This window comes from Oryctolagus cuniculus, chromosome 1 (assembly GCF_964237555.1).
Source record: "Oryctolagus cuniculus chromosome 1, mOryCun1.1, whole genome shotgun sequence".
Taxonomy (NCBI): domain Eukaryota; kingdom Metazoa; phylum Chordata; class Mammalia; order Lagomorpha; family Leporidae; genus Oryctolagus; species Oryctolagus cuniculus.
The window spans coordinates 109,660,315-109,682,566 of record NC_091432.1 but is presented as its reverse complement, the minus strand read 5'-3'; the positions used below and the strand labels follow the sequence as shown (position 1 = coordinate 109,682,566).

General features: G+C 54.6%; 1 protein-coding gene across 2 annotated transcripts in view; it reads left to right on the top strand.

The window, feature by feature from the left end:
* DSCAML1 (DS cell adhesion molecule like 1) overlaps positions 1-22,252 on the top strand; it is a 338,651-nt gene that overhangs the window by 1,398 nt on the left and 315,001 nt on the right. For both annotated transcript variants that reach the window (XM_070078766.1, XM_002708369.4), the window contains exons 2-3: positions 13,941-14,258; positions 18,940-19,086. In XM_070078766.1, coding sequence (XP_069934867.1) covers positions 13,941-14,258; positions 18,940-19,086 — 465 coding nt within the window. The remainder of the gene's footprint in view (positions 1-13,940; positions 14,259-18,939; positions 19,087-22,252) is intronic.

The window sequence follows — 22,252 nt, the reverse complement described above, 5'->3', positions numbered from 1 at the left end:
CAGCAGGGCTAGGGGTCCGGGGAGGGTGCTTGTCTCTCCCCGCCGAAGCCCGGGAGGAAGCGGGTTAAGCGTTGCGTGTAGATGACGCCGCGCCACAGCCGGACCGAAGACCCCAGTACTGGCCGGGTTGGCGGGTGCCGGGCAAGGGGTGGCCCCTGAATGAATCATGGAGGAAGTAGTTGAGTTTCTCAGACCCAGTGTGGGCCAGAGGCTTGTGCGCTAAGGCCGGCCCAGGTTGTTTAACCCATTGCCCCCGCAGCGCCTAATACCCCACCCAGCAGAGCAGGAGCCTGCCTCCTGTTCACCCGGTCCCCCAAGGCACACCCCAGTTTCCCTCTCCCCAGGCTCTTCCTGCCTCCCTCCGCCCCCGCAGGCTGCCTCAGCTTGCAGCCTTAATTACATTAATATTAAAAATACATAAGGTGAGAAGCAGCTCTCTCTCTCCATCTCTCGCTCTCACCACCTCCTACCCCCTTTCCCATTTTGTCAGGCCAAGAACAGAGGTCAGAACTCCTGCGGCCACACTCCTGTCCAGCTTGGTTCCCCGGGGCCCTGTGCCCCCTGGGATCTTCCAGAACTGCCCACTCCCCACCCCCAGGGGTCAAGACCCCTCCAAGTAAATACCTGAAGGAGACTCCCCTCCCCCTTCCAGGAGCCCCGCATGAATAAATGAAGCCCCAGCTATTTGATAGGGAGGGAGCAGATGGAGGTGGGGGTGGAGGAGGACCTAGAAGGCAACAGGACAGCCGGCTGGGCAAAAGCCTTTTTAGCTTACCCAGGCCCGTGGGTGGCTGGAGGGGCCAGGTGTGACCGCCCTCCAGGGCCCTGGGGTCTGCAGGCCCCAGCGGCAAGGCTGGGCACCAGGGCGCCTCGCCAGACAGCCCTTTCTTTTCCTGGGTGCTGTAATTGGGGCTTAGGTGCCAGGCTGGTCCCCGGGGCCTGTTCTGCTTGGGGTGGCGTGGCAGGGGGGTGGCGGAGGCGGCTCGGGGAGGCTGTGCTGCAGAGAGCAGGAAAGATGGAGCTGGGTGTATTTTCTCTCCCGTTGCCAGTCACCCCCGCGGCACCAAGGAAAATGTAAATGCGAATGTTCTAGCCTGTTACAGAAAACAATATCCTCTTGCAATAATTTGTACGTCCATCTGTGAGGAGCGGGAGGAGGCAGGGAGAGAGAGGAAAACAGGGCGAGATGGAGCATCCTCTGGATGGAATTAAGCAGTTATTGAATGTGTTTTAAGCTTCTGTTATTTCCATTCCTCTCCGAAGATCTTTTTTTGATGAAGTCTGTGCTCAGACCGATTCCCCAGAACTAAACTGGGAAGGTGTTTTAATAATCGGTTATCGAGCCTCCAATAACCACCTTATTATTGCCAAAACAAATCCAGGTTTGGGCAGCCAGATGAACCCTGGCGAGGCTGTCTCCGTTGTTACATCCAGCGTGCCAGCATCTGTGTTGCCTGCATTTGCATTTTACTGTGTAAAAGAACAAGCTTCCCCGGCACTAAAATTCCTGTTTTCTAAAAGCCAAAATAATGGGTTGCATTGATTTTTTTTCATTTCCCACCCTAACCTCACGGATGGGGACCCGTGGTTCTCCTCTCTTGAGAAGACCAAATTAAAAGCCTTCGTCAGGCCATTAAGAAAATCTCTAACTCCATTCAGTGTCTAATTAAATCGGGGTGTTTGTGTGTATGTAGAGGGGGCTGCTGTGTACTGGGGAATGTGTTTTTAAAACCTCAGAATGGCAAACACAGCTTAGGGGAGGGGGCGGATGGGCAGAGAGGCCCCGGGTCCTGGTGTAACGTGAGGGAGGATGGAGCTGTCGTGATGCCCGCAGACGCCTCTGCCGCTTGGCATCCCTGGGCATCCAAGCCAGCTGCCTTTCATTTCTGCAGCAGCAAGGGGAACTCAATTAGAAAGGAAAAGCAAGTAAGCCGCTGACCCAGGACAGTGCTGAAGTTGAGCAGATCCCAAGGACCCGGCCTGTGAGGCTTGGGTTTCTTGGGCTGATGGATAGAGAGGTGGGCAGGCACACTAGGTGGGGAGAGGAGTGGTCTGGCCCAGTGATGGCTTGCTAAAGAAGCAGGTACCCAACAGCAACCCAGGAGCCCCAGACCCAGGGCCTTTGGGGGAGGGGTGCACACTTCAAGCCCTCTGCCCACTCTGTGTCTCTGGGGATTCCATGCTTACAACTTGCTTGGTCCTCTGCTCTGGCTGGTGAAGGGTGATTCTGTCTGTGGAGGAGGAGAGGGGAGGGTGGGTATTCCAAGAGCTTTGTTTTGGAGGTAGGGGGCTCTGGCTGGGAGAGTCTTCTCCTCCCATTTGACCTTGGAGGATTTTCTTGGGGACGTTTGAGGAGCTCCTGCACCCCAAGTGCTTTCTTAGTCCCTAGCCCAGTGGATTCTAGCTGGTACTCAGGTGCCTGAATAGGGTGAGCTACAGGCAGCAGAAATGGCAGGGTGCCAGGAACCCAAGGGCAAGCCCCATATTTGCATATAATTTACATATTGTATTTGCATGCTCACCTAGCCAAACCAAGAGCCTCGCCCTCAGTGAGTAGCATCTTGACCTGGGCCTCAGTCTCAGCCAGTCAGTGATATTCCCATTGCATGGAAGAGAGGTGGGGTAGGAGCAGGATGCGGGGAGGACTAGGGTTTCGGGTAGTGCTTCTGAGACTTAAACCTAGAGGATAGGACTGGCCCTGAGTTCACCATCTGGCAAAACAGCCCTGGAGCCTCCATTGCCTGTATCAGGCAGACAGTGGCACTGGGGCTATTAGGGTAGGATGAGAGGCAATGGAGAGAAACACCCTAAGGCAGAGAAAACCTGGGGAGTGTGCCATTCCTCTGGTGCTGCAGGAAGACGACAAGGATGAAGAGAGGGACACACAGGACCAACATTAGCCTTTGGTGAGTGCACCCCCAGAATGGAGGGAGCTAGGTGCACAGCACCATGGTTGGGGCGGGCAGGAGAGAGGTAGAAATCTCTTTCACTTTCCCAGCTCTGAGGGGTTGGTTGTGGCCTTCAAGAGATTAGAGAAAAAATGTTTTATTCCACAATGGTCAGGACAGCTGTGGTCATGTGGGGGTGGTCCTGATGGGGGTAGTGGGGAGACAGGCACTGCTGTCATCCATGGAAGGGTGTGTGGAGTTCGGGGTGATGCTTGAAGAACAAGCACTTCAGGAGAGCTGAGTGCTCCCTGCCAGGGAGCCAGCGGGGCTGCCCACGGCAGGAGTATGGCCATCAGAATGGCTTTGTCTGCATTTCCGGGCCCTGTGCAGATCCCGCCCTGGCAGGTGCAGCTGCAAGGCTTTCTGGAGTGTTTTTCTGCACCGCTACGGTTGCAGGAGGGTGCTGGTCTGCTGGAGCCCACAGTGGTTCCCAGAGGATGCTGTATGGCACTCTGAGGGGTTAGGTGGAGCCTCAGGGGATGGATGGGGATGGAGGGAGAAGGCCAGTGGGCTGAGCTTTCACCTATGTTTATACATTGGAGTGTGAGGGGAAATAAAGAGGATTGCAAGCCTGGTGTGGTAGAAATTGAGGGTCAAGGCAAACCATCCATTGGCATCCTAGCTCTGCTTTTCCTGGCCATGTGACTTTGGGCCTCTCTGAGCCTCACTTCCTCCAGCTATGAGATGGGATTAAAGGGGATATAATGCATTTGAAGTAGCCAGAACATAGTCTGTGCTCAATAAGCAGGCCTCTTCTTTTCTTCCTGCACTGCCTCCATCTTCCTCCTCCTGCTCCCTTCCCAAAATAGATTATCAGACCCTGCCCTGAGAGCTGGCATTCACCAGTCTCACTTCCGGCCAAGCCAAGTGGCTTCGACTTTGTAACAATAAGAAAGACTGAGTGGTGGCCAGGACAGGGGACATCAGCTCCTTTCCGCAGTCACCTGTCTGGGTAGCCTTCAGGACTCCTCTTTGGCAAGAGAGCTGAAGTCCTGCAGGTGCCTGAGTGTCCCCCAGCCATGCTTAGCAGCAGTGGTGGAAACAAGCAAGGCAGAGGTTGGCTCTGGACTTGCATTAGTGGGTAAGGCATAGGCAGGTCTTGTATTCTTCAAAGGAAGGCTGGGGCTGGTTGCTCCATCAATACCAAGTTGGACAGAACAATAACTATCCCGGAGTTAATGCCAAAGAGCCTGTGTGTGCTCCTAGTGGTGCCCATGACTATAGCTGGACATGTCTCTGTGTCTCTCCCTGCTGCCATGAGCCTCTCTCTCTGTATTTCAGGTAGTTTTGTATTAAGAGAATGCTCTTGGTAGCCTGTGATCTTGGAGGTCCCTGGCCACTCCTCCCACCATGGCCAGGTTTGCTACAGGAGGTAGCATGTGACTTTAAAGTCATGTGCCACCCAGGGCAGGTTGTGGCCTGTGGGCTCCAGAAGTGTAGGGTGGCCATGGGTACAGCAAGCTGGGGCCCTGTTCAACAGATGCTTGTCCAGTGCTGCTTTGTGCACACAGCACTAGCTTTGGGTACCACCGTGCCACTCCAGATGCTACGACCCACCTGTGTGCGCTTGCTATACACGATGCTTGCACTGACAGTGTCCAATAAGCACATCTTCATTAAGAACAGTTATTCGATTGTTGATTCCATATCCATTAAATTGATTCTAAAGGGGTGTGTGTGTGTGTGTGTGTGTGTTGGAAATAGCATGGTCCATGGACCTACAAAACAAGACTTGACCTGTCTATTCTAGGGAAGTGACCTCATATTTTCTGTGCCTCTACTCCCTAATCTGTAAAATGGGCAAAATAACCACTGTCCCAGTTGTCCTACAGGGCAGTTGTTATTGGGTGTGTGCAAGAAGAATGAGGGGCTTATGAATCATGAGATGCCCCTTTTTGTACACCGAATGCGGCAACATATCAACACATGTGTGTAAAAACCACAGCCAGCCAGTTTTAGCTCATAAATGCTCTGCTGCGACAGAAGGTATAATTACTGTCATTTCATCATACAGAACGACGGAGGTCTCACAGCTGTTTGCGGCTGTCTCCCCCTCCGTGGGCCCCCCACAAATGGAGAATTTTCCTAGCTTTTGCTTTTCACCATTATGGGGAACAGCTGATGAGGCACAGCCAGGCTAGCAACCGTCTTCCTGGAGCAGGCTCTGCAGAGTCCCCTCAGCCCCAGTGCTGGTGGGAGTGGGAAGAAGCCTGACGCTGTGCTCTCGGGCTCCGTCCCCTCCCAGGTCCTCGGATGTGAGTTTACTCCATGATCCTCTGGACCAACTGCCCAGGAGGCGGCTGACCTTGCCAGGAACCACAGACTTTTGTGGGATGAGCAGTAGGCTCGGGGTCTCCTCTTGTGTGACCTCATTCAAGGCCACGGTGCTCAATGGGACCCCCGAGACGGCTGCTGACTCAAGGGTCATGGACACCCTGTGTCCAGGTGACCTGCCCGGAGGCAGCCGCCATGCGGGAGGATGGAGACCCACTTTAGGGGAGGGCGAGGGGGACGCAGATGACTGTGCTGGGTAGAAGTCTCCCAGGATTGGAGTGCACCTTCCAGGACATGGCGTCTGATGCCTGGTGCCCCCTGCAGCCTGCTCTCAATGTCTCTCTTCCTGTGCCGCAGCACTTCCAGCAACATGGGGCTCCTTCCCCACAGGCAGCCTAGCCCTGGTCCTGAAGTTCTATTGCAGAGCTCATCTTTAGAGCAAGCCAGACTCTGTCGTGGTCTTGTCACCTTCGCGGCATTGGTCCTGCTTCCACATTTTGGGCCACATGGGTGAATGTGACCACTTGCAGGCAGAGGTCCCGCCCCTCTGAGGTCCCTCCTCCAGAGGCACAGCGTCCCTCACCCCGTCTCCGTGGCTCACGATGCTTCTCTGTTCCGGGGGTGGTCATTTTCTGAGAGCGAGGTGGCCAGAATGGAAAGAGTGGTGGAGATGGGGCTCCGGTCTCAGCTGGGACACTGGCTCGCTGTGTCCCCGGGGTAAATGCCTCACCTCTCTCTGCTTTGTGAATGGAAGAGATTGGACAAAATAATCTCCTAAATCCCCCAAGCGTGAACAATCTAAATCCAGGACTCTGGGGACAACTGTGCTGTCTGAGCTGACTCCCGCTGACTCCCTAGAAAGGACTTCCTGGCCGTCAGGGGCCTTCCTCCCACAGCCCGGACTGGAGAGGACGGGAAGATGAAAGCGTCGGTCTGACTGTCAGCTGTTGCTCACAGCTTCTCCTGGAACTGACGGTGCAGGGGCCCTGAAGGTTGAAGAAAAGCTGTGTCTTCCCTGGATCGCCTGGGTTTCAGGTTGCTGGCTTACAGGAACTGTGTTTGCGCTCAGAATCTCAGAAAACAAAAACCCAAACCAGCCGTGTGTCTGGCCAGCGAGGGCGGAGGGCTGAGCCTTGCTCCTCACTGGGGATCACAAACGGGGAGCACTTTTTGCTCATCTCCATGACCAGGGTAGCAAATGGTTGGCATTTAGGTGGGGGAGGGATACATGAAGGAAGCAACATCTAATGCCTGGGATGGTTCCAAATCATTCAGAATCATCCTCAAGTGCCACCCCACCCTTCCGGGTGCTGGCACCTTGGAGACAGCCTGGGTCTAGCCTGCTGTGCGCCTGATGACCAGTGCCCCTCGGAGTGCGGGAGGCCTGGGGTTGAGACGCAGCTCTGCCAGGACTGGCCGTGCAGCCCCAGGAAGTCGCTGGGCCTGAGAGCCTGTGTTCACATCTGTAAAATGGGGTCTCGAGCAGGTGCTCCACCAAATGGCTATTGTAAGAACTAAATATACCACAATGCAAGAAAAGGGCTTCTCATGGCACCTGGTGCAAGATACACACTAAAAAGAAACGATGGCAGCGATGATGGGGAAGACGGCTGTGACACGGGTATGCCAGGTTTTCCATGACGTCACAGGCAGAAGCACAGGCCTTGGTTCCTGCTGCTCCATCTTGTCCAAGGACAATACCAGTTGGAAATGCAGGAGGCTGCCTGGGAGGCTCGCCTTCTTCCCCAGGGTCTAGTCTGAGACTGTCCTCAAGGCACGAGCATACTACAAGGGGTTTTCCTGTGCAGCTGGTCCTCGCCTGGGTTTTGAACGCACTTGGTGGCTGCACCCCACCCAGCCTCTCTGGACCCAGTTTCTCCAGCGGGAGAAGGGGAATGATCCGAGCAAAGCACAGAACTCATCTCATAGAAACCCTTTGTGTGGAAAGGCAGTGAAGTCAGCAACCTCGCAAATCCATCTAAGAATCGCGGGAGCTCTGTGCCTGGGGCAGCTGCGGTGGGGCTGTTGCAATGTCCTTATTGATCGCACCACTATTACTTTATTAACTTGATCAGAAAATGAAGATAATTAATGTGGCAGTGAGGTCTTGTCAGCCAAGCCGGGGAGAGCTGTCTGTTTTTGGGAGGGTGACAGAGAGGTCCCGTATGGCAAATCTACTTTTCTAACGACGTTAGGCAGAATGGAGAACAATTAGAATCTCTGGCCCTATCGGAGATTGGTGAGTCTGTTATCTAAGGGGGTGCATTTTTAACAAGCTCCCAGGTGATTCTTATGCATATTAATGTTTGAGTGCTACTGTCTTACCTTATTATTATCATCATCATAGGGAAACAGTAAATAATTGTTGCATAAGATGCATTCATTCCACAAATACCTACTACCTCCTTTGATGATGAACAGCCACAAATGCATACACTATAAAGGCCCAGAAAATACCCTGGAGGGAGATAGTGTCCTCACCATGTTACAGATGCAGGAACTGAGGCACAGAGATGGGAGGCTAGATGCTCAGTGCTGTGCCCAGGGGGACAGAGTGGTGGCTGCCCTTGGGGAGCTCACAGGCCTGCAAGGAAGAGGATGCCCCCACCACGCCCCATCCTGCTCCCCACCCCGCTGAGCCCCACTGCTTCCCCCACCCCATGCGTGCTGTGCCCACCCAGGCAAAGATGCCCCTGGAAGACTGTTAGTTGTCTCTGAGAGGGCTTTGCGGGGGCCCCCGGCACTGGCTGAGTCTCCTCCAGGAAAAGTCCAGTGAATGAGACGAGTAAATATTGTAAAGGAAGAGAGCAAAATGACTCATCCTCCCTGTGGAGGTGGCGAGGTGTTAATATTTCAGTCCCCTCGAGTTGTCATTTACGATGAATGGACATGATGACGTGGGGGTAACACAATGCGCACCCGAGTTGGCCGGCACCCCCTGCTGCCGCCAGACACCCCCATCCTGACCCGGGCAGGTGTTGGGGGAGCCCTCCAGTGTCGGGTTTCCTTCACCAAACTGATCCCATTGTCACTCAGGATAGCCAAGTGAGCGAGTCTGTGCGATAGATATTTAGGTTTCAGCGGTGACCCTGGGGGCAGCCCACATGCCTGGGGGCGATTTCTGGTTTAAAAATATTGCTGTGCTATTTCTATACTTCTAATCTCCTAGCGATTTGGAGGCTGTTTTATAAAACACAGCATCGGGGTGGTGCTCGATGTTAAACGGTGGAGAAGATTAAATGGGTTTAAGTCCGGGCGTCTGTCACACGACGAGAGAGCCCATAACTTGCATTTTCTATTAAAAACCTATTCCCCCTTTGACCAGAAGCAGCTTTGCTGTTGATCTGCCCGTCTCTGTCTCGGTGGATGAGTGTCCCCCTCCTCTTTCTGCTCTCTGTTGGTTTGCCTGCTCCTGTGTGCCGGGGGAAGAAAGAGCTGGGAGGAGGGCTTGGGATGGGAGGGGAAACGGAGTCTCCTGTAGGGGCGTTGCTCAGCCAAATGGGACAGGCTTGAGAGGTGAGGAGAAACCTCAGAAGGCCCCTAGAACACACACTTTGGCGTTGGGGCAGAAAAAAACTTCGGCTTTGAAGCAAGCTCAGGGGAGTCTGGGCCCTATGTCTTTCTAGCTATGGGTGCTCGGAGAAGTTATCAGTGCCCTGAGCCCCTCCTTCCTCACCTGTACAGTGAGACCAACAGGATCTGCCTTGGTGTGGCCATTAAATGAGAAAATGTCCTCGACTGAGCTCCTAGGCCCAGTGCCTGGCACACAGCACGCTCTGTTCTCATGAAGACTCGTATTGCCGGCCAGGCCAATACGCCTTCAGGGTCACAGATGTCCAGCCAGAATGAGGCTAGGCTTAAGGACAAGAACTTGAATAATCTGTAGCCACTGTTAGGGGACGACCCCACCCCCTGCACCCACCACTGAGGGGCAGGGCGCCAGTCCGGTTGGGTTTGCCTCTTCCCCCCAAGCCCATGTAGTGGTCCCGCCTGGAAGGCTTCTGCAGTGTCCCCAACGTGCTTGCCCATTTCAGTGCTGTGCATTGATGAGGCTGTGCTTGGCCGGGAGTCTGACCTGGCTCCTGCCCCCCTCAATCCCGGCCTGCAGTGGTGCAGTGCAGTGCAGGCCCCCAGGCCCAAGCTATTCCTCTGCTATGGTTCCCCTCCGAGTGGGTACTTCCAGCTGGTCCTCGTGCTCAGCTCTGGACTGTTGTTGAACCCCCTTTCCTATTTATTCTCCAGCCCTTCCCCCTTGTCTGGGTGTCTCCCACCATCCCTGGGACACTGCACAGCTTGGCAAATGTCTTCTGGAGGGAGGGAAGTCAGAGAGGACGTGAGAGTGAGACGGAGGCAGAGGGAGTCCGCTGAGAAGTCGGGGCGCAGCTGTGGCCTGGCCATCCTTTACAGGAAGCGCAGGCCTTCGGCATCCCTCCCAGAGGGACCCGACTCCCACTCCAAGCCCCTCCTCCTTACGCATCCTCATTCTAGGGAACCAAGGTGAGTAAGATGGGGCAATCACCTGTGCCTCCCTCCTGCTTTTACAAATGAGGACACGGAGGCTCAGAGAGGTTCGGTGGCTTGCCTGGGATCACCCGGCAGGGGCAGGTGGCTTGGTCCCACTCCATCCCAGGGCTCTATTGTTCCAGCCACCCTGATCCTCTCCAAGCTGGCTGGGGCTCTGCTGCTGCTTTGAAGATTGAGAAGAGGGGACGCCCCCAGCCCAGAGGCCACACCAGACCCCACCAGGTGCTGTCAGGAGCTCAGGCCCTTGCTGGCTCTCCCTTCTGTCTCTGGGTGCCCGAATATACCCATTGCCACTACAGCCACTTACCTACTGCCCTTGTGCCCAGTTCAACTTGGCACGGAGCAGGCATCTGAGATACTTGGCGGTGAGTGCCTCAGTTTCCCCTTAGGGAATTTGCTCACTCCTTTCTCTTGGCAGGTAGGGTGAGGCTAAATTAATGTTTATTTAAGGGCTTCTGCATTCTGAGCTGACAGGTGCCTTGTGATGGTAAAATATGGACCCAGCATAAGTGCAGAATGCGACTGTTGTACACCTGAGGGTGATGTTTCCTAATGACGACGCACTGTCAGAGCCGTAAGCAGAAATGGATGGTTTGTCTCGTCCTCCTCATCTCCCCCAGACTCAGCAGACAGCAGCTCGCGTTCCAAGGTGGGAGAAATATGAGGCTACTCACCTTCGGCTATAAATCTGCCGTTTCATCAGCTCTGACAGGTGGCTGGACAACCCTAGTCAATTCATCAATTAAATGTACCCATTTGTAGTGGCTGGGAACCCTGTGTCCTTGGCTCTGGCAAGACTGGAGGCCCAGGAGTGTGGGAAGGCTGCTGTCACGAGGGCCATGTCTCCTGGTGGGAGCAGCGGGGGCCTGGGGAAGGGGCGGTCTAGGCGGCCAGGAGATACGGGGATGAGGAAGGTGCATTTGGGGTAGGACTGGGATGAAGGAAAGCCAGTCGGGGCCCAGCCTGGGAAACCCAATTTTGTGCTTTGACTTAATAGGATGGAGTGAGCAGGGCCACCCTCTGCCTCCTGTGGATGCCAAAGCTGGGTTTCAGTCCCAGCTCCAGCCCTCGCATATTGTGTGACTTTGGCCAAGTTAGTTAACTTTTGAGTCTTTATTTCCTTGTCTGTAAAGTGCAAATAATAATGCCCCCACCCCGGGAGTTATGACGGTTAAATAGAATACCCACACCACATGAATGTAGCATCGACAATGGCGCGGAGCGAATAGGGAAATCAGCAGTCACTGCTGTTCCTGCTGCAGGTCCTGTCCTTCCATGGGGCTGCGTCCTACCTAAGTGTTTAGCCGTCCTCTCCCGCACATCAGAAAATGCCCAGACTCCTCTCTGTCAGGGCTTTTTCTCAGCCTCTTAAGTCCATTTGTCAGGTACAAGGTCCAGTCATTCTGCACCCTGATGGATTTTGGCTCCCAAATCCCACGGAGCTGCCACTGTGAGGTTGTCTGATTAACTAGGTTGTCACAGAAAGCACCCAGGACCCCAGAGTGATGTCCCTGCTCCCAAAAGCTAAGGACTGCCTGAGATGACCAGTGTCCAGCGGGGGCAGCTCCCAGGGGGAGGGCGGGAGCACCTATCTGGATCCGCCTTGTCCTTGGCCAGCTCAAAATGGAGGGTGGTGGCCAGGCCCCCTCTTTATTCCTGTGGCATGGTTAAGAGAGTGGCTCTGGGGTCAGACGGCCTGCCTGGGCATCCCAGAGCCCTCCCTTCCTGCTGGTGCAGTCTTGGGTGAGGGCCTTAGTTTCCTCATCCGTACATTGGGATAACAATAGTAAAACTTCTTGGGGCTGTTGTGGGCTTGAAGGAGGCCATGTGGGTCAAGTCCTTACAAGAGTGCCTCGCACCCAGAAGCTGCTTCCCTGATACTGGCCACTGCAGCTCTGTGTGGGAGTCTTCATGGATCCCCAGAGAAGCCTCTCGAAGCCTCAGTCTCTTTCTCACAAAATGGCACAATTGCTTCTTATTTATTGAAAAGGCAGAGTTGGGGTGGGGGGAGGGATGAGGAGAACGGGAGAGAGAAAGATCTTCCATCTGCTGGTTCACTCCCCAAATGGCCATAATGGCCAGGGCTGGGCCAAGCTGAAGCCAGAAGCCTGGAGCTTTATCTGGATCTCCCACGTGGGTAGCAGGGGCCCAAGGACTTGGGCCATCTTCCACTGCTTTCTCAGGTACATTAGTAGGGAGCTGGATAGGAAGTGGAGCAGCCAGGACTTGAACCGGCACCCACGTGAGATGTTGGCACTGCAGGCGGTAGCTTAGCCCACTTCGCCACAGAGCTGGCCCCATGGCACAATTTCTTGATGGGGAGTATGCTTTCGCCACCAGAAGTTGGGCATGTTTTGGAGCTTCTGAGGGTCCCCCCCACAAGTGAATGTGCTCAGCCACCACCCCTGGGAGTGTCCCTGGGACAGCATGAGGGAACACAAGGCACGGATGCCCCCTTGCCCAGCTCCCTTGTGGCCACTAAGAGTGCAGTGCTTGGGGGGGACGGCAGATGCATTTGCTGCTAAGAGGACGGCCCTGCTGCCGCAGCAAGGAGCCCGAGAATGTGTTTTCCAGCGCGGCTGCTAATGGCTTCATCACGGCTTTTTATGAGATGATGTGAATTGCTCTGGCCAATGAGGCTTAATGGCCTTCCTCCACCAGCCGCCTGGCGTCTTCTCCCCGGAGGCTCAGCGCAGAGTTAAGCCAAGAATATTAATACGGTCCGGATGTGGGCCCTCCCCCTTGCCCATAAAGTTGTGGAAATTGAGGTCAAGTTGGGTCCCCTGCAACGTTCTTTAAACAAGCAGCAGAGTGGTTTGTTTGCTCCTTGGTCTTCCCGGTGGAGAGGGGATGGCTTCCAGCTGGAGGCCTGGGACCAGCTTCTCCCTTCCCCTGGGTTTGCTCCCACTGGCTTGGGGGTGGTCTTGTTAAAGGGGCAGGTTCTTTGGTGGGGAGAGAGGACCCCTGATGCCACCATTCAGGGCTGCTGGGATGAGAGCAGGGAAAACCAAGGTCCTGGGCTGACGTGAGCAGGGCAGATGGCCGGTCTTCCCTGGGAGGCAGCCCCGTCATTGTCAGCTGTAACCACGAGGGCATCCTGGGATGCGGATGAGGGTGGGGGAACAGCCTGCCAGGGACTAACGGAGGGCGTCCCTGCAGTCTTGAGCAGCCTCTACTCTGTTTTTTAATTTTTTATTTATTTATTTATTTATTTTGACAGGCAGAGTGGACAGTGAGAGAGAGAGACAGAGAGAAAGGTCTTCCTTTTGCCATTGGTTCACCCTCCAATGGCCGCCGCGGCCGGCACACTGCAACCGGTGCACCGCGCTGATCCGATGGCAGGAGCCAGGTACTTATCCTGGTCTCCCATGGAGCGCAGGGCCCAAGCACTTGGGCCATCCTCCACTGCACTCCCTGGCCACAGCAGAGAGCTGGACTGGAAGAGAGGCAACCGGGACAGAATCTGGCGCCCCGACCGGGACTAGAACCCGGTGTGCCAGCGCCGCAAGGCGGAGGATTAGCCTAGTGAGCCGCGGCGCCGCCCTCTACTCTGTTTTATAAATGGAAGAGCAGAGGATCCGAGCGGGGAGGCAGTGCCGCAGTCAGCTCTCATTGGGGCTAGGTTGGGAAGCTGGGGCTCTTGCCCCTAAGCTGAGATCCTACGTCCCCAGTCAGCCCTATGTGGCCTTGTCCAGGGGTCCAAGCCGGCTCTCAGGATCTCCTGCAGTTTCCACCTTTCTTAGCGGATCCCAGTCCCTGAAGCCTTCCTTGTCACTTAAGGTGAGGTTTTGATAAAAACCTCAGAAAAAAACACGAAAATCCTGCTTCGGAGCAATGGGCTCAGGTTTGGTCCTGTATCTCAGCTGTGTGCTCTGGGATGAGTCACAGCAGGGTCCCCAGCCCGCAGGGGTGCACAGTGGGTGCCCCCTGTTCAGGGAGCTCATTTCTCTAAGATGTCGGTGCCCCTCCTGACATGTGGACCTCAGAACTTCGGCCTAATGGTTTGTGACAGGCTCTCCCCATGCATTCGGCCTGGCCCGAGGATGAGACGGTTTTCCTAGGCTGGAAGCTTCTACAGGAGAGGAACTCTCCTGTTCTTCCTGGCCAGTGCAGGGTGTGTGGCCCCAGGCCTGGCAGGGCGGAAGTGGGGCTTGGAAAGTGCCCTAACCCGGTGTCTCCCCTGGCCTCCCGCAGCCCGCCCTGAAGATGTCGGCACCAGCCTCTACTTTGTGAATGACTCGCTGCAGCAGGTCACCTTCTCCAGCTCCGTGGGGGTGGTGGTGCCCTGCCCAGCCGCGGGCTCCCCCAGCGCGGCCCTTCGATGGTACCTGGCCACGGGGGACGACATCTACGACGTGCCGCACATCCGGCACGTCCACGCCAACGGGACGCTGCAGCTCTATCCCTTCTCCCCCTCCGCCTTCAATAGCTTTATCCACGACAATGACTACTTCTGCACCGCGGAGAACGCCGCCGGCAAGATCCGGAGCCCCAACATCCGCGTCAAAGCAGGTGAGGGACGAGGCGCGCGCTCGCCGACAGGGGGCGCGCGGGCCGGGGGCGTGGGCTGCGCATGTGCGCGCAGTGCTGTGGGCGGTGCGCTGGACACGTCGGTCAAGGACCTTTTTGTTGCTCTGCGGTATCGCTACTCCGCCACGTACCGTCGTGTGGCGGAGAAGACCCCGTGGGGAGCCTCAGTTTCCTCTTCTGCGGAGTTGAGGTTTGCCCCCTGCCTCGTATACCCACCTCATACCTTGATTTAAACCGGAGAGTGCTCGCTGAGTGCTGTTTGTAGCCTTTGACTCACAGAACACATTCGTTGACGTATTTATTTACTTATTTATTTTTAAAAGATTTATTTATTTATTTTGAAAGTCAAGAGTTACACAGAGAGAGAAGGAGAGGCAGGGAGAGAGGTTTTCCATCCTCTGGTTCACTCCTCAAAAGGCCACAATGGCTAAAGCTGGGCCCATCTGAAGCCAGGAACCTGGAGCCTCCTCTGGGTCTCCCATGTGAGTGCAGGGTCCCAAGCAGTTAGGCCATCTCCCACTGCTTTCCCAGGCATATTAGCAGGGAGCTGGATCAGAAGGGGAGCAGCCGCGACTTGAACCAGCGCCTATATGGGGTGGCCAGTTCTGCAGGCGGCAGGTTTACCCACTATGCCAGAGAGTCAGCCCCATCTATCATTTTTTTAAAAACCCTTTGCTGAAGTGCATTAAAAGTCTACCTATTGTAAATACACGGTTTGATGGATTTCCACAAAGTTCAACAAATACTTGAAGCCAGAAATGCAACATCAGCAAGTCAGAGGCCTGCCCTCCTACTTTTCCTGGTCACCGTTCCCCTGAGAGTTACCTCGCTCCTGATGTCTAAAAATACCAGTGTTTTGCATGTTGTTATACTTTGTGTGACTGGATCCTACGGCGCGAATTCTCTTGTCTCTCTTGCTCATCTGGGATTTGCATGCACTGTTGCCGTGGTGGCTTGTTCGTTCTCATTGCTGTGTGGCGGCATGTTGTGTGTCTGGACCACACTTTACAAGGCATGTTTTTTGTTTTCCCATAATATGTATTTTTCATGAGCTTTTTGAAGACCTCATGCAAGTGTGGGTTGCAAAAATTTTTGCACCAAATATCTTCTAATTCTGTTTCCCATAATTTTTTTAAAAAGTTTTTATTTATTGATTCGAGAGGCAGAGAAAGGTCTTCTAGCTGCTGGTTCACTCCCAGCTGCAACAGCTGGAGCTGGGCCAATCCAAAGAAGGAGCCAGGAGCTTCTTCCGGGTCTCCCATGCTGGTGCAGGGGCCCAAGCACTTGGGCCATCTTCTACTACTATCCCAGGCCATCAGCAGGGAGCTGGATCGGAAGTGGAGCAGCCGGGACTCACAGGTGCCCATATGGGATGCCAGCATTGCAGGCAGAGGCTTAACTTATAGAGCACTGGCCCCAGAAAGACAGATATTACATTTGCTGATTTTGATTCCACAATAGGGGCTGATGTTGTGGCGCAGCGGGTTAAAGCCCTGCGCCAGCATCCCATATGGGTACCGGTTCTGGTCCTTGCTGTTCCTCTTCCCATCCAGCTCTCTGCTATGGCCTGGGAAAGCAGTGGATGATGACCCAAGTCCTTGGGCCCCTGTACCCACGTGGCAGATCCAGAAGAAGCTCCTGGCTCCTGCCTTCGGATTGGCTCAGCTCTGGCCGTTGTGGCCATCTGAGGAGTGAATCAGTGGGTGGAAGACCTCTCTCTCTGTCTCTACCTCTCTCTGTAACTCTGCCTTTCAAATAAATAAAATAAATCCTAAAAAATATATCCATAATAGGTAGGGCTGGCCAGCCTGGAGTGGGAGCCAGCAACTCCATCTGTCAGTCTGGGAATCCGGGTCTCCCACGTGGGTGTCAGGGACCCAAGTATTTGAGCCATCACCTGCTGCCTCCCAGGGTGCACATTAGGAGGAAGGTGGAATGGGGAGCAGGACTGGGAGTCTAACCCAGGCACTCCAGTATGGACGCAGGTGTCCGAAGTGGCGATAGCCTAACTGTTACATCAAATACCTGCCCCTTCCAGGAGCTTTTAAAAGTGCTCTCTTATTTGTCCATCTCACTGTTGGTGGACGCTTGAATACAACAGAGCTCCTGAGGACCGGCGTGGGATACAGGTAGATAAAATGTACCAAAAATCATGACAGAGAACTTAGCAGTGAAGAATCTGGATCTTCAGAAGAGTCGTGGAGGCAAGGAAGTGAGGGTTTCTCAGGTTGTCTCGATTCTCTGGGTTAGGTCTGGAGGTGAGCAAACAGCTTAGATCCGCCGTCCTTACGTAGGGCGTGATGATGCTGGTGTGTCATAGTCACTGGTGAGGTGTCTCTCAGACATAAAGCGCTGGTGTGGGGGTGTGATGTCCTTAGAAGAGCTGCTTCGGTGAGAGGACAGGTGCAGTCCAGCCGCCTGTGGCAGCCCCAGCCCTAGAGGGCACCATCTTTCCTACTGTGTTGGGCAGACCAAGAAGCCGGTGTTCTTGGGACGACCCCCCAGCCAGCGTACTGAGTGACATTGCTGCAAATGAGCCCCCTAGCTTCCTGGCTCCTGCTGCAGGAGGGTGCCTCTCCCAGGCCCCAGGTAGCTGGGAACAGGATGGTGGGAAGGTGAGAACTCTGCCTCATTCCGTCGTGTTGTTTGCAGGGAGGCTGTGAGCTCTTGGAACCCAGGTCCAGGCTCTGGGGTTCTCTCCTGGGCTCCCAGGGACTCTCCTTCTAGGAGGGTGTCTGCACTGTTGCCCTAAGGCCACACCAAGGGCTGAGCCGGGAGCCCTGAGGCCTGGATCTGGGGTCCAGTTCTGGCTTTCCTTGCCTGGAAGACAGGGCTGGGGGAAGGGCCAGGCTGTTTCCTGGTACCTGCCTCTCATTGGGTTAGGAGGTGGTTTCACAGCAGGTCTGTAGAGTGTTCCTTACAGATGAGAGACTAAGAACAAAGAGAGGTTAAGCTGATGGCCCAGTCGCTGCCCACAGCCAGTTGGTCACAGAGGCGCTGCTGTAATGAGAAGCCACCTTGTCCGTGCTGGCCCTTTCACAGTTAACTGATGAGGCAGATGAGCCTCTGAAAGCTTAACTCCTCTGTCCAGGATCACACACCGGGCTGCAGGGTGGGGAGGGGCTGCTTGTTTGGAGCTCTTATCCCTGATCTGTCGTGAGTGGCAGGTGCCACAGCCCCCGCTTTCCAGGCCACCAGTCTGTCCTCCCCAGGACCGGCTCCCCACAGTCTTCTGTGTATAAGAAGTTTGTCCCACATCTGAGGGCAGTGCCCTGCCCAGCCCTTGGCTGACCACAGCCCCAGAGCAACGCCTCCCCTCCCTTCCTCTCTCTCCTGCACCTCAGCTGTGGCCACAGCAAGGAGGAGGGGAAGGAATAAAGGCCTGGAGAAGGGCCAGGGAGGACCGGGCCAATTGGCAATTAAGAGGCTCTTGATGATGCCAGGGGGGCTGCAGGTGCACAACCTGGGAGGGGGCCACTGCCGGGACCCCAAGTGTCACCCTGGCAACCATGATGGGGAGAGAAGGTGCCTGCTGAGAGACAGGGTGAGCCCCTGGGAGAGGCCCGAGCAGAGGAGGACAGGGCAGAGACAGGACCCTCGGCCCCCTTCCTAAGGTCGGGTCAGCCCACCCATGGGACCTAACAGGTGACAAGGGCCAGAACAGCCCTGGGATCAGGGCAGGGCATGGACCCTGGCTCTGAGGGGGTGCCCTGGAGACCCAGGCAGTGTCAGAGGTGGAGGAAGGCAGCAAGGATGCTTCGTTTTGGAGGAATTGGAGATTGTGTCCATGTGTCTGGGGTTCTGCATCCTCAGAGATGATGACAGTTTCAAACACTCCCTGCCATGGTCCTCACCCGTGACTTGTCCAGAAACTTCAGCACCTGAACTGCGTTTCCCAGGCTGCTGCCTTTCCTGGTGCTGTGGCCCAAAACTCTATTGTTGGATCACACGTCACAGCTTTTATTTTGGCAAATGGTCGTCTTTGGAGCCAAAACAAACACTACCTGGAGCCAGGAATAATGTAGGAAATCTGGGGCCTGGTGTTGTGCAGCAGGTGAAGCCACTGCCTCTGATGCCGGCGTCCCATATCGGAGCACTGGTTCGAGTCCCTGCTGCTCTAATTCTGATCCAGCTCCCTACTGATGCACTTAGGAAAGCAACAGAAAATGGCCCAAGTACTTGGGCACCTGTCACTCACATGGGAGACCCAGATGGAGTTCCAGGCTCTTGGCTTCGGCGTGGTCCAGCTCTGCCTTTTGGAGTCATCTGTGTAGTTAACCAGTGGATAGATTTCTCTCTCTGACTTTCAAATAAATAAAATACATAATTTTTTTTGAATGTAGGAAATCCACTTTGGTTTCCCTAGGGGAATTCCTCTGGTTGCCATTTCCGGGTTCAGGGGCTGCTGTCAAGCTCCCTGCAGTCTCACACAGACTGGAAAGGTTGAGCTTGCATTTCTGGGGCTGTCCATGGTGGGAGGGGAGGTTGCTGGAGAAGGAGTTACCTAGACAGGAAGGGGATTGTGGCAGGAAGTTCTGGGCTGGGCAGTGGGAGATGGGAGGGACCGGGGTGGAGGGAGGCTCTCGGGAAGGTCCATTGACTCTTGTTTCTCTCTCGCCCCCCTCATGCCCCCTCTCCTCGCCCCCCCCCCATCTCTCTGCAGTCTTCAGGGAACCCTACACCGTGCGGGTGGAGGATCAAAGGTCAATGCGTGGAAACGTGGCCGTCTTCAAGTGCCTCATCCCCTCTTCAGTGCAGGAATATGTTAGCGTTGTGTCTTGGGAGAAAGACACCGTCGCCATCATCCCAGGTAAGACAGGATCGCGGGGCCGGGGCTGGGTGAAGGTGCCTGAGCTGGTTGTTGAGCTGATCAAGGCCTTGAACGTGGTCTGCTGTGTGGTGTCTCGTTCTTCTGGTGAGGCTTCAGCAAAACGGTGTCTTTGGTCTCTGCGTGGGGAGGTGGAGATCTGTGTGCCGGTGGCCTCTCCTGGGCGTGCAAAGTGCTCCCCTCCAGAGGACCGAGCCACCATCCTTCCTATACTGAGGTCTGGCTTGGCTTTGCGCCGAGGGAGGGGTGGCAAGGCTAGAGGCAGCTCTTCTGTGGAAATGGCCAGGCAAGGAGAGAGGAAAGCTGGGTCGAGGTCTGTGTCGCCGTGGTGAGCGCCGTGAACAAGCACTGCTGCTCCCGGACCTGCTGTGGGAGGCGTGCACGGGGCCTGTGCTATTTCAGAAGTTGGCTGCAGACTGCACCCATGGCCGATGGCAGGAGGTGGGGGAAACACCGCATTGCAGGTGCCCCACTTTGCAGCCGCCATGTGAGCCTTTCCACCTCTGAACCCCAAGAGAGAACCTCACGTCCTTAAAAGACCTCTCGGCCTCCAGGTACCAGGAGGGCTCTGCCACCCTCCCTCTGTGCTCGCACACTGCAGGGGGTCTGCTGCCTTGACCTTTGCTGTCCTGCCTGTAGAGTAGAGGGACTTGACCAGGCGCTCCTTGGGTGTGAAGGGCCTTGGCTGCCTGTGGGAGACGATTCTTGCTCCTCATTGTCTACGGGTTGGTTGGGGAAGATATGACTTCCACACATGGCACCTTTAAAAGCTGGGGTTCTTAATCCCACTCCCTATCCTAGCTCTGGAGAAGCTCCTTCAAGAGTACCAATGGTTATGCCAATCTCAAATCAATTGAGTCCAAATCTCTCAGGAGTAGGGCCTGGGCATCAGCATTTTCCAGTGATCCCTGGGTGATTCTTACTGTACAGGTAGGATAAGAACCAACGCTCAGGCATGCCAACAGCTAATGTGGAGACACTTTTTTTGAGACATTTATTTGTGTTTTATGATCGGTCCTTTTGGCCTCTCTCAGTTCCAGGCAGGTGGGCAGACCATTATTTCTGTTGGCTTCAGAGGTGGTAGCAGGACAGGAATCTGAAGCTACTTGAGGATGACTGCTCTTGCTGTTTTGTAAAACCTTAAAACAATGGGAAAGGTGCCGATGGCTGTGGTATTGGTTAGTTTCCCATTACTATAATGAAATACCCAAGGCTGGGTGCCTTATAAAGCAAGGAGATTTATTTAGCTCATGTTTCCAGAAGTTCAAGGGCATGGTCTGGCATTGGTTTGGTACTGATTTTCGGCATTACAATGGTGAGGATGTGTTTGAGAGGGAGAGATCACGTGGCAGTGATATGGGGAAACTAGGTAGGGCCATAGGCAGGAATAGGTGAGCTGGAATCTTTGCCAGTCCTGCACTGTAACTCTGTTCCCGTACCTGTCAATCCATTACACCCACTGTCCCATGATGCACCTGGGTCTCACCTGGGACCAGGAAGGAGGAGATGCTAGGATGGCCAGATGGCAGTTTAAGTCTATGTTTTCATGGAGGCACCATGAAAACCCTAGAAAGCTGCATGTACTCTAACCTCCATCTCACTTGTATATTTAACTAGGATGCCACCCACTGTCTCATCAGAGACTGACAATGTGGGAGGGGCCCTTCCTTTGCTCTTGACCATGCGTATGAGTCTGTCTCTGTCTTGCCCTCTCTCTCCTCCTCTCCTCATTGGCTCTCTCTGGCCCACTCATGATGGGCATCTCTGCTTGTGGGGTTGCCCACGCTCAGGCGTGAGTATATGTTCGCTCTCTTTAAAATAAGTCATGCTTCCACATGTGCACTGACTGTATTTATGTCTCTGCTTTGAATTTATCTCTGTGGTGGGCAGGAACCTGGTAAAAAGATTAAGATACATAGACCCATAACAGCAGGGCAGGAAGAGCCACCTGGGAGTCCCCTGGGAACCAGGAGAACTACTCTAACCCCTTCCTCAGTGCCCCGCCACCACCTAACATCCTCCCTGCAGACCCCACCTGTTACAGGTCCTGTCACCACCACAGGTAGGACCAAGCTTCCAGGACAGGACCCAGGGTAGGGGGTAGGGGACACACTGCAACCACAGCAGGTGTTCTGTCTGGAAGGGGAGCCTCTGAGAGCAAGGAACAAAGAGGAGGCAAAAGAGTGCCAGGAACAGGAATGGTGCTGGAGGAGGCTCTGTGGCTGCAGCTGAGGAAGCAGCTGGATCTCAAGGAGTGCCGTGTGATGCCCTGCAGGGTCTGGAACTGTCCAAATGAGGCAGGAGGTGCACCCCACAGGGACCATGTGGGCAGGGGTCACGGGCTGGTGGGGGTCGGGGGGAGTCCTAGCAATGTCAGAGACAGAATTTCCTGCAGAGTCGGATTTAAAGGGATTAAAGAATGTAAAGAAATGCAGTATTTCCTGTACACTTGAGTTTATAGACTAAGCATGATATCCATTAAAATAATTATTATATTCAAAGTTTTTTTGAGTGCTTATTATATATGCCGGGAACTGGGTTAAGAAACTTTTAAAAATGATCTCATGTTAGCCTCACGAAAAGCCCGTAAGTGTATTTTTCCTCCCTCCATTTTACAAAAAAAAAGGAGGCTCAGAGAAGCAAAGGAGCTTCTGGGTCACGGGTCCATTAAGCGAGGATAGAGGCTTGGATCGGGTTTGTTTTTCAGCCCGTGCACTTAACCCCACACAGCAGCGTCTCCCCACACCCACACAAATGCATCCAATTAGGTGTTACTCTGACTGCCGCCGTGAGCGCTGGGGCCTGAAGAAGAGGGAAAAATCAATGTTGATCTTTCAGGGAAGGCTTCACGGAATCAGGTCCACTGAGTGATTAAGAGCCCCAATCTAGAACCAGACCACTTGGATTTGGAACTCCTTCCATTGCTTACGAGCTGGGCAAGTAAGTCACAGACTCCCTCAGTTTCCCCAGCTGTAAAATGGGCCCCTTGGGTTGTAATTAGAAGGAGTTACTTACTACGTGGCCAATGCTGAGGACACAGGCTGACAGCTTCTGCGGATGGGTTGTGCTTCCTCTTGGTGCCTGCCGTTTCTGTGGCAGCGTTCTGCCGCATCCCAGTCATGACCCCCGCAAGACTGCGCACCAGGGC